Source organism: Leptopilina boulardi, unplaced genomic scaffold (genome assembly GCF_019393585.1).
Source record: "Leptopilina boulardi isolate dan_hultmark-lab unplaced genomic scaffold, ZJU_Lbou_2.1 LbouV2_330, whole genome shotgun sequence".
NCBI classification, from domain to species: domain Eukaryota; kingdom Metazoa; phylum Arthropoda; class Insecta; order Hymenoptera; family Figitidae; genus Leptopilina; species Leptopilina boulardi.
The window spans coordinates 356,718-369,235 of NW_026137897.1; the positions used below are offsets into that span (position 1 = coordinate 356,718).

The 12,518-nt window shown below is 24.5% G+C and overlaps 1 protein-coding gene across 1 annotated transcript in view; it reads left to right on the forward strand.

Moving 5' to 3' along the window:
- The window catches only part of LOC127285250 (uncharacterized), a 47,270-nt gene that overhangs the window by 4,272 nt on the left and 30,480 nt on the right, over positions 1–12,518 (forward strand). Inside the window, exons 3-4 of the mRNA XM_051311153.1 lie at positions 222–675; positions 7,192–7,443. Of these exons, the coding sequence (XP_051167110.1) occupies positions 222–675; positions 7,192–7,443 (706 nt within the window). The remainder of the gene's footprint in view (positions 1–221; positions 676–7,191; positions 7,444–12,518) is intronic.

Sequence of the window (12,518 nt, forward strand, 5' to 3'; positions counted from 1 at the left end):
TCAAATGAAATTGGTAATTAGTGTAATAAAATTACTAATTTGGAAATGATGGACTGTATTTTTCGAGCGTAGGCCAATTGGTGGGAGGAAAAGTTGTAATACGGTGAGAGCGAGCACGTAGGTCAAGTTACTCAGTTCACTCAGTTGACGGGGAGCGCTCTCGCGCGCTATTATTGTCCCGTTTACTCTATATATTGATGATCGATCACGTGGTGAATTAAATACCTGTGGTTATCAATTTTTAATTTTTTTTTTCTTCATGTAAAAAAAAAAAACCCCCGGAGAATTTTGGGAATTATAAATGTGCGCGCGTCCGTAATGGACAACCCCAGCGGCGGAAGTTACAGTATGGGCATGATGGATACGGAGATGTACGGACGACCGTCAACTTCACAGCTCGCAACATCACAAATGATGTCTGACGCCGCGACGCCCGGCGTTGTTCAACGTGGTGTTAAAAGATGTTACGATGACGGTAATGTGCGACATTCACAAATGATGCAGGTGCCTGAGAATTTAGATGAAACATTTACAAATTTGGGACAACCAAAAAAATCGCCACCATCGAATGGAAAAAAAACGAAAGGAAGGGTTAAAATCAAGATGGAATATATTGACAACAAATTAAGAAGGTACACCACCTTCTCGAAGAGGAAAACTGGCATTATGAAGAAGGTTTGTATATTATTTTTTTGCAAAACAAGGAAACATAACCTCGAAATTGTGTTTTCATTTTCTGTGAAAACATTTACCGGTTTCTTTTTTCTTTGAGCACCTGTGTGATTCAGAAATCACCCTGGGGGAGGACAACGTGGGTGGTGAAAGTGAAACAGTGAAATTGCGGTGCGTTCGTTCACTTTTTGAGGAGCGCCAAGTTCCACACATATATATATAAGTCACATTAAACTGCATGTTGAAATCTGATTTGTGTATGTGACACACACTGGTGAATGTGAGTTTCGAATTTTTTTTTGAGGTTGGGCTTTTATGCGTGGGAGTAGGTTCCGTGATTTGACCTTCGTGAAACATAACCTAACTTTCTCGTCACATCTGTCATTTTTCTTGGTTTTGACATCTCTTTGGAAAAAAATAGTTATTTTGATTACTAAATCTTGTTTTAAATTCTGTTTTTGAAAAATTGAGTCTTTTTTTGGGAAAAATTAAGGGCAAAATTAAGTTTATGTAAGTAAAAAAGAAAAGACATGTCAACAAATTGAACGTTTGCCAACTTAAACCATCCAACAATGTTTCCAAGGAAATGTGAAATTCTAACCACAGTTTAAATACCCAATTACTGTGAATTTGGCGACTATTAAACGTTTCGAAAATTTATGTCTATTTCTCGACATTGTAAAGCAGCTTAATTTGTATTTATCATCCCCCCCCCCTCCGTCCCTTCACTTGAAAATTAAATCACTAGGAGATTTTTTTTCTTTAAAAAATCAAGGAGTTTGAAATTTTTTTTTTTGCTTTTCAATTTGCCGGCTCCTGGAATCAACTTGTCAGATAAATTTAAAGGCGGGTCGCTGGCCCTAAAAATAAAATCTACAGCTGTCTCATAGTCTCTAATAGTGTGTTTTAAACGATGTTCGCATCCACTCACTGTGATTTTCATTACTGAAAAATCGTTGAGTGAAGAATTGACAAAAAAATTCATCCAGCAGCCCAAAACTGGTTTTTATATTCCCTCTTTGCATATCTTTGAACATGATCTAACCTAAATCTCAACTGAGAAGAAGTTGAATTGCGATTCTACTTTATTTTTTTTTTCTTTCATAATTAAAGGGCAATATGGGGAAAAAATTATTTTTAGCTTTCACTTCACTTATAATCAAATTTATATCCAAAAAAAAATTTTTTTTTTACACCCACTTTCATTCCTTTTAATGGGATCGTAAAGAATTAAATTTACAAAAAGGAATTTTTTTTTTTTTTTTTAATTATTTTTCTTAATTTTTTATGTTTGCGGAAAAATTTCGAAATGAATTTGAAATAATTTTTGGAAAAAAAAAAATTCATGGAGGAAAAAAAAATATTTAAGAGCAATTAAATTTTTGTAAAATTGCATTTACGCATGTGAGATTATTATGGTTTATTGCCTCATTATTTATGCATGTGTGTCCCGCATTCTTGGTTAACTATTATATTCTGCATCTAATTGCGAGTAATGAAAAAAAAAAAATTAAGCACATGTAAAGTTGTTGTTGGCAAATAGAGCTTGTTTTTTAATTTAATAAGAATTAGATTACGATTTTTGTTAATTTTTTTTAGGGGGGGGGGGAGGAACTAAAAACAAAAAAAAAAGAAAAGAAATTATTTTGAAATAAGAATAATTAAAATTGATAAACATTGACGAATATTATTTTTTTTTATCGGGATTTACTATTTGCATTTTAATCGACAATTTATGTCAAACGAAATAGTTATTATAAACTTTTGTAAATATAAATATTTTATTTGGGACAAAAATAGAATTTCATTGATCTCTTAATTTTAATGAAAAAGAGAGAAAAAAAAATATTTTATTTGTGAGATCTCTTTCTAAAATTTAAATTCAACAAGATGAAACTTGCTTTATTGGAAAATTTTCCATAGACACGACTTTTTTTTTTTTATATATCGTTTTCTATCTGCCCACCTATAGAATTAAATTAGATATTATGCAATGTCACTACTTCCCTCAACTGTCCATGAATGATGTTTTTAAAAAATTATGATTCACGATGACGAAAGTCTTTAATACCCCCCACACAAATATATAAAATTTAATAAATATATTTTTATTTATTTATCTTTTTAGAAAAAAAAAAATTTACATTACAATCTCATTTTTTTATTTCGTAAATTTTTTTTGGGAGAGGACAATCTTTATCTTTTAAAGAAAAATTTTTTTTTTAATTTTTAAAGTAATTGTATTTGTTAATATAAAAAATGTCGAAGGAATAATTTACAATTTTAAAATCATTTATCTCTTGATTGAACTCATCACGCGAATAAAACATTAATAATCGATAAATGGATTGGGAATTTATTTTTTTTTAAATATAATATAGCGAAAGTCGAATTTAATGGGAAATTATATTTTAATGGAACTATAACTATAAATAAAAATAAATATAAATATAGACTATATACAATTTATACGATTCTATAACACGTCTTATTGATTGGCGGAAATATATTTAAAAAAGAAAAAAAAAAAAAACAAGAAATTGCCATTTATATCTCATTCCTTCGAAAGCCATAAAATCGACTAATAAACCAGCGTTTAATCAAGAGATTGACGAGATAAGTAAAATATTAGTTTGTTACTGCGGTCGTGTTACATTAATTACCGTCTGATCTTTGTGAAACTATTTATTTAGTTCGACTTGACAATATTATAAAGAATACGAAAGAAAAAATTTTTTTTTTTGATTGCTGATTTTTTTTTTTTGAATTTTGGAAATTTGTACATAAGTTACCAAATTAATTGATTAATTACCAAATTAATCCTTAAATTAGGTAATTTATTAATGACCGAATTATTCCGTAAATAAATTCACTAATTACAAAATTAATTTATTAAATACCAAATTAATTCGTAAATTAATTTATTAATTACTAAATTAATCCGGAAATTAATTTACTACTTACCAAATTAATCCGGAAATTAATTTACTATTTACGAAATTAATCTGGAAATTAATTTTCTATTTACCAAATTAATAGGTAAATTAATTGATTAATTACCAAATTAATCCGTAAATTAGGTAATTTATTAATGACCGAATTATTCCGTAAATAAATTCACTAATTACAAAATTAATTTATTAAATACCAAATTAATTCGTAAATTAATTAATTAATTATTAAATTAATCCGGAAATTAATTTACTAATTACCAAATTAATCCAAAAATTAATTTACTATTTATCAAATTAATCCGGAAATTAATTTACTAATTACCAAATTAATTTATTAGTTATCAAATTAGTCCGTAAATTAATTTATTAATGACCAAATTATTCCTTAAATAAATTTACTAATTACCAAATTAATAGGTAAATTAATTTACGAATTTCCAAATTAATAGGTAAATTAATTTATTAATTATCAAATTAATCTGTAAATTAATTAATTAATGACCAAATTATTCTTTAAATAAATTTACTAATTACCAAATTAATTTATTAAATACCAAATTAATCACTAAATTAACTTATTAATTACCAAATTAGTAAATAAATTTATTCATTAGTGAATTAATAATTTAATTAATTTGCAAATAAGCAAATTGATTAATTAATTTTTCGGTAAATTAATTTGTTTTAGTAAATTAATTTATTATTAATTAATGAATAAGTAAATTTTGTTAATTTTTCAAATAGTAAATTAGCAACAAATTTTGTAATATCCGCGAATTGTAGAGAAAAAATTAGATAGATTCAGAAAATTTTTTTTATTCTAAATAATCTAGGATTTGTATTTTTTTTTTTTTTTTTTTTTTTTTTGAATCTTGAAAATTGAAATTATTTTTTTTTTTTTATTTGTTTATTTTTGTTGACTTTGAATAATTTTATCAGTTGTGTTAACTCATTTTTTTTATCATTTAAAAAGATCGCAAGTCTAGTTTATTTGTATTACTTAATTCGAAAGTAGTTTGTTTAGTTATAATTAAAAAGAAAAAAAATATTTGCAACAGGCTTATAGATTACAAATTTACATTTAAAGAAAAAGAAAATTCGATAATTTTCTTATTAATTATTTTCTAGTTTTTATGTTAATTAAAATGTTTACAACTTCTTGTCAATTATTGTTTATTTGATGGGATTTTATTTCCAATTTCAATAATTTTTCTTATTTTTTTCCATATATTTGAAATGGAAAAATAATTTCCAAAAGTAAATACATTTTTATTTTGGAGAAAATTTAGAAATTTTTTTTTTGAGATGATTTAATTATTTTTTTACACTTTAGTTAAATTATACATTTTTTAAAAAGATTGCTTTTCTTATTTAAAATTTATGTTTTAATTTTGAAATAAGTTTTTGTTACTTTATTAAAATGTATTTAAAAATCGTGTGGGATGTTTATCGGTGTGATTAATCAGTATTTTCTCAAGTTGTATATAAATACTAATTATAAATTTTATCAGATTGTTGAAGTGATTAAGATTTTAGTGACTTTAATGCTTGGCAGTTGATGAACACTGATAAAAGCCATACAATTCTACTTATAGTGCTTAGGAGAAAGATAATTACAATAATTGCAATGTAAACGCGACGCGAGCGCTTATTATTTTTCTTGTCAATCGCTTTTAAACATTCTCGTTTATTGTCCATTAAACATTTATTTTTTTCCCCCGTTTTTAATATCAAAATTAAGTCAGATCCTTTATAATATAGATTTTACAATTTCTTTCTCAAAAGAAAATTTTTCTTTTTTTATTTCTTTTAATAAAAAAAAAAAAAAACAAAATGTAATTAATTTTTTCCTACAGTTAAAAATTGTTTTCAATAAATAAAATGAGAATAAAAAAAGAGAAAAATTCTAGAAATGAATTTTTAAAATAAAAATTTTTTTGAAATATTTAATATAGCTAAATGGAGAAATAAATATAAAATGTACCATTTAGGAGAGATATTTTTAACTTAGAAGTGAGACAGCTGTTCAGTAACAAAATCCATCGGTGGATGGTTTCTCTAATACCAACGGACGTTGTCTAAATTAGGCACCCCTTGTTTACAATTCAGTATTTTAGACCCCACGAAAGCTCACTAATGAATCAGCTGATATTCGCTTCAGACTTGTGACATCCACACGTGATTTTTCTACAAACTAAAAATAATTAAATTACATTTAGAAATTTCAATTTTTTGGTTCACATTATTATTCAACCAAAAAAAAAATAAAATTAATTTTCTAATGTAGTAATTGTAAATTTTTTTTCAAACCATAAAATAGTTTTACATTTTGAATCAAAAGACTTGAAATTTCGATAAAAATTGATTTTTATTATTTTTAAATTTGTGTTTTGAATAAAATATTAATTATTATTATTAATTTCTGAAACGGATCGAAATTTCCAAAAAGTATAATAAATTTGTCAGAATTTTTTACCCAACTTTTTATTCAAAAGAATATTCTAATTTAATCGAATTTTAATTTTTTTATAATTTTCATACAAACAGAATATTTTAAGTGATACGAATTTATAAATGTAAAAATTTCTAATTCGACGAATCTTCGAAATTATCAAGAAAATTGTAATTAGTTAATTTTTAAAACAATGCCGAAATTTTTCTATCGACTATTTCTTTGGCTATTTTGCAATTTCGGATAAATGAAAATTCGGGGGTTTTCAATTAAATCAATTAAAAATTTGGAAATAATTACGATTTGGTGAATTGAAAAATTCCTGTATTTAAAAATTCGATCCCCTTAAAATTCTATTAAATGAGAATTCTGCTAAATTCAAATTCGATTTTAATTAGAATTCATTTAAATAAAATGTTTTTTTAAAGAGAAATTCTGTCAAATGAAAATTTTACCAAATAAAAATTTACTATCTAAAAATTCTGTGAAATAAAAATTTGTCTAAAAAAAAAATTCTGTCATAATTCGAAAAATAAAAATTTGGAGACGCATTATTATCGCATAAAAATCAGTAATTAGAATTTTCATTTTAGAGAATTTATTATTTTTAAATAATTAATTTTTTATACGAATTTTTAATTAACATTTTTCGTTACCGAAGTTTTATTTGGCAGAATTTTTATTTTCTAGTCGTACGAATTTTTATTTAACATTTTTAGTTATCGAATTTTTGTTTGGCAGAATTTTTATTTTCTAGTCGTACGAATTTTTATTTAACATTTTTAGTTATCGAATTTTTGTTTGGCAGAATTTTTATTTAACATTTTTAGTTACCGAATTTTTGTTTGGCAGAATTTTTATTTTATATTCAATTTACATGATACTTTTTATTGAAAGAAAATTTTAATTTAATCGTATTTTCAATTTAACAGAATTCTCATTTAATCAAATCACTTAAAATTCTTTTAAATAAAAAGTCATGTAAAAAAAAATGACTATCAAAATTCTGACTTCGAAAATAATTACAATTAAAAAAAAATTGTTTAAAATTATGATTTTTTTTATTATTGTTTTGTGTGAGAAATAATAATTGATGAAAAATAATAATTACAGGCGTACGAGCTTTCAACATTGACTGGAACCCAGGTGATGCTATTGGTTGCAAGTGAAACGGGCCATGTTTATACATTTGCAACGAGAAAATTACAACCAATGATAACAAGCGAAGCGGGAAAGGCATTGATACAAACGTGTTTAAATAGTCCAGATCCACCGCCATCGGGTTCATCGGGCGATCAACGAATGTCAGCAACTGGATTTGAAGAAACAGAATTGACGTACAACATCGCCGACGAGGAGCAGAAAGTAAGACAACTGGTGTATGGCTCACCACATGGGGGCGGTTTACACGCCGGTTATGCGACGGCCGGCGGACCGCCAGGTTCGCAGCACGCGCCACCCCCGCACGCGCAACATGCCCAGCACGCGCATCTCATTGCGCATGCGCATGCTGGTTCACCAAGCTCGCACTTGGTACCATGCTCGAGTCCTGGTCCCATGCTAGCCGGTGGACCCTATCAACAATCATGTCCCTCTCCCCTGCCACCGCCACACGCGAGTTACCATCCGCATATGTCGCATTCACACCCCCAGCGGTAGTAAAGGCTTCCTTTTTCTTTCCTTTTTCTTTTTTTTTTTTTTTTTTTATTCAATCACCTTCTCTGTTCAATTTGCTCTCAATTAAATGCTTCTTCTTTTTCTTCTTTTTGTTTCTCGATTTTATTTTGTTTCAGTGAGAAAAAGAAGTTTCTCCATTCGTGTAATTTTAATTCAAATAATCGCCTATTGTTAAATGGAAATATTTATTATGATCAAAAAAGAAATTTAATTGGTAATTTTAGTGAAAATTCTACCGATTTGTAAATTTAATGATAATTTATAGAAAATTTATGCTTAATTGATTTTTTTGGAAATAGAATTTTTAGTTAAAATTCAATATTCAGTTAGATTAGTTTACAATTAAATGAATTTTCATTATAGATGGAAATTTTTATTTGAATCAAATTTTTATTTAATTGAATTCTCCTTTAGTAGAATTTTTAATTACCACAGATTTTAGTTTCTAAATTACCGAATTTTTATTTAATTGTATTTTCATTTCAACGAATTTTCGTTTAATGTAATTTATATTTAATTTCTATGAAATAGAATTTTTTTCATATAAGATTAGTTTATAATTAGATGAATGTTAATTTAACAAAATTTTTATTTAATCGAATTTTTATTTAATCCAATTTTCATTTAACAGAATTGTCATTTAATATGATTTTTAATTGCTTCAAATTTTAGTTTCTTTATAAAAACTTTGAATTTATCACTCGGTAATTTAATATTAAACTGTCGAATTTTAATGAATTTCCATTTAATAGAACTTTCATTAAACGGAAAATTTTATTTCAATGAATTTTCTTTTATTAAAATTTTAATTTAGTCGAATTTTTAATTACCACAGATTTTAGTTTAGCTAGATTATCGAATTTTCATTTAACAGTTAACTCATTTTTTAATGAAAAATTTTAATTAATCGAAATTTCTATTTATTCAAATATGTATTTTACAGAGAATTTTTATTTAATATAATTTATATTTAACAATAATTTCTATTAAATAGAATTTTTTCAATTAGATTAATTTATAATTAAATGAATTTTCATTTAACAAAATTTTTATTTCATCAATTTTTTATTAATTGGAACATTTTTATTTGAATTAATTTTAATTTAACAGAATTCTCATTTAGTAGAATTTTTATTTAATCAAATTTTCATTTAATTGAATGAATTTTTAATGAAAATTTTATTATATAAAATTCTATTTATTCAAATATGTATTTAACAAAATTTTTTATTAATTGCATTCTTATTTAACACAGATTTCTATGTAATAGAATTATTTTAAAAATGAAATTTCTATTTAATAGAATTCTTCTAAAATAGAATTTCTAAAATAGAATTTTTATCAAATAGAAATTCTATAGTCAATTAAATTTTTATTCAATAGAATTCCCATTTAATTGAATTCTTATTGATCCAAATTTTTATTTACCAAAATTTACATTTAAAAAGAAATTCTATTAAATAGAAATTTTCTAAAATAGAATTTCTACTCATTACTAATTTTTTATTTAGCATTATGTAATTTATACATAATTCAAATTTTATTTAAAAGAATTTTCATTAAACCAATTTTAATAAATTACGAATAAATAAAAATTCATTTAAATAAAAATTCTGCTAAATAATAATTCTATTATATTTTGAATTTGATTAAAGAAAAAAATTTTTTAGATAGATTTTCCGTAATATAGAAAGAAATAAAAATGCAATTAACAATCAATTTTAAATTAACGAATTTTTTTTACGTTTTTATTTGTTTTGAATAGAAAAATTATTGGTTAAATATAATTAATTTTTCTAATAATAGTCAACGATTATTTGAAATAAAAAACAAATTTAAATATAGTAAATTTTTTTTGTTACAGAAAAATAAATTTTAATTTCTTTTTTTTTTTTTTAATTAAATATTGAGCTAAGTAAAATCAAAATAGAATTTACAATCACTAAATGTTAGTTATACTATCACTAAAAAGTTGTAATGTAAATAAATCTCGTTAAATTGATATTAAATAAGAAAAAGAGGGGGAAAAAAAATCCAAACGGTGAATCTCTCTTTTTTTCTCTCAAATAAAAAATAAGAATTGATTGGAAACGATCGATTGAGAGGATTATTATTATTACAATAAAAGAGGAAATTAGTAATTGAGAGAGCTAGTCGAAGCAATTTCTTGAGAGATCTTGAACGAAGGACTTGAACTTATTTCTCCCAGTGGAAGCTTTGCGCGCGGACTTTTCGTCCTCCTGCGGGTTATACACAGACACACATACTCTCTCTCTCTCTCTCTCTCTTGTCGTTAGTATTTCTGGGCAATTAAGGGGAGTCCGATGACCAAGCCTTAATTGGCTCTCCGCCTTTCGTACCGCTTTGACAAACTCGCAATGAGTCGATATATATATACCCGGTTTACTCTCGTCGGCGTGCACGGGCTAATTATTTATTTAACCAATATATAAGAACGTCACGTGGTGCGTTTTATATACAACTCCGAGAGAATCAGGCGCGTAGAATCTTCCTTCCACTTTGTTTAAGTGGATCGCACCGTGATTCGATTTTTATTTTATATAGAGAAAGGAAAAATGAAAGCAGTTTTCCCTTTTTTTTTTTTTTAATTTCCTTATTTGTTGTCGAAAGAATTTTATTCTATCATTTATTTTATTTATTTTTTTGTTTAAAACATATTTCAAAAAAGGGTTCTCTCTATTGTTTCCTCTCTCAAATTTTTTTTGAAAAGTCACGGAATATTTATTCTTTTGTTAATTTATTTATAGAAATAGAAAATTGTTGCTTTTTTAAATTTTTACGATGCTGAAGTAAAGGTAAACGATTTTAAAATATTTTTTTTAAATTCTACTAATATTCGTCACAAAAATATTTTCTACAATGTTTATTAATCAAAAATTACTTTTTTAGATAAATTCTATGAATTATTGTCTGAAAAATATTTCTCTATGTTTATTAATCGAAAATTATTATTTTTTTAAAAATAAATTCTATAATTTTTCGTTAAAAAAAAATAATTTGTTTTCTAATCGTTGATTATAAATTTTGTAGAAACTTCAGTATCGTAAATTTGTTTCGGTTCTTAAATTTAAGAGGCGCATGAATATTTTTTTTTCCTCTAAATATTTAGTGCGAATTTTCAGTGTTTTGAAATTAAAATCGAATTTTTATTTAACCAAAAATTAAATTTTATATGGAATAATTAAACGAATTTTTTGTAACGAACACTTTTTTAATTAGTCGAATTTTTATTTAATAGCTTTTTGAATAATTGGCAGAATTTTTCTTGAAATCGAATTTTTTACTTTGGCAAACATTAATTTTTTTTTAGAATTAATTAATTGATTTAACAGAATTTTTTCTAATAAAAAATTGTGTTAATTGAAAATTGAATTAATTAAAAATTCCTGTAAGTACAAATTTCGTAAACTTTAAAACGCTGCCAAAAAGATTTGAATAATTTATAAATTATAACAAACGAAAATAGTGATAAATAAATAAATGAAAACTCGATTAAATTAAAATTCGGTTAATTATAAAAATTCGATTAAATGGAAATGCGACTAAATAAAAATTCGATTAATTATGGAAATTCCACTAAATAAAAATTCGATTTATTAAAAAATACTACGAGAAAATTCATTTTTAAATACTAATTCTATGCGTTATGAATTTTTTTTAAAGACTAATTTAAAAAAAAATTTCTAACATTAATTTTAATAAAAAATTACCTTTAAATAGAAATTCACTCATTTTAAATTTGTCAATTGAATGGAAATTAAGTAATGAATTTCAGAAAATATTCATGCGTCCTCTATTTGATTTTCAATATAAATTAAATTTTTTCGATTGAAAATTAAAATTGAAACTTGATAAAAAATGCGAAGCAACTATTTTCCCCTTTTTTTAAAGCTCACATGAGACTTAGTCCAAAGAGCTGTTTTTATCCACTTTTTTTTTTCTTTTTTTTTTCGACAAATTTCTAACAAAAATTAAATAACGCGAATGAATGTTTTTTTTTTAATTGTGCGATTTTAATAGTTTTTAGTAACTCATGTGATGATTTACTTGTACAGTTGAGTATTTTGTTTTTATTATTATTTTTTTTTGTAATTATTTTTATTACTTAATTTAATTCGTATTTATTAAAAAAAAAAATCGTTATTTTTCGTGCGTACTGGTCATGACACGATCAATTCATTTTTTTTTTTTTTTTTTTTTTTTTAATCGTTGATGTATACAAAAGGCCAATTAGGAGGCATAATATAAAAATTATTATTATTGTGTATAAAGTTACGCGTGTAGTTAGAGATTTTTTTTCTTCTCAAAAACAATTTAGATAATAATTAAATCCCCGTTTTTTAATTTTTCTCAATGAATTTTTTTTCTCCGGGGAAAAAAAATTATATTTTGAAAAAATTTTGTAGAAAATATATTTTCTATAATTTATTTGCCTCGAATAAATATATTTTTTAATCAAAATAAATTAGATTTTTATTTTTTTATTTGAGGTGAATAAATATATTTTTTTTAATTTTTACAAAAATTACATTTTTTTCCGGATTAGTGGCGGAGGGCCGAAAAAAAGAAATAAATCCCCCACCCCCCCCCCCCTACTTTAAAAAAAAAAAAATGGTGCGAGTTTAGGTCCATGGTGCACGCTTGGCATTGTTACATGTAGAGTTGTAAAATTTCCAAATTTTATCCAATTTAATAATCAATAAATTTAATTTAGAAAAAATAATTTTTTGGAAAAAAAGGAA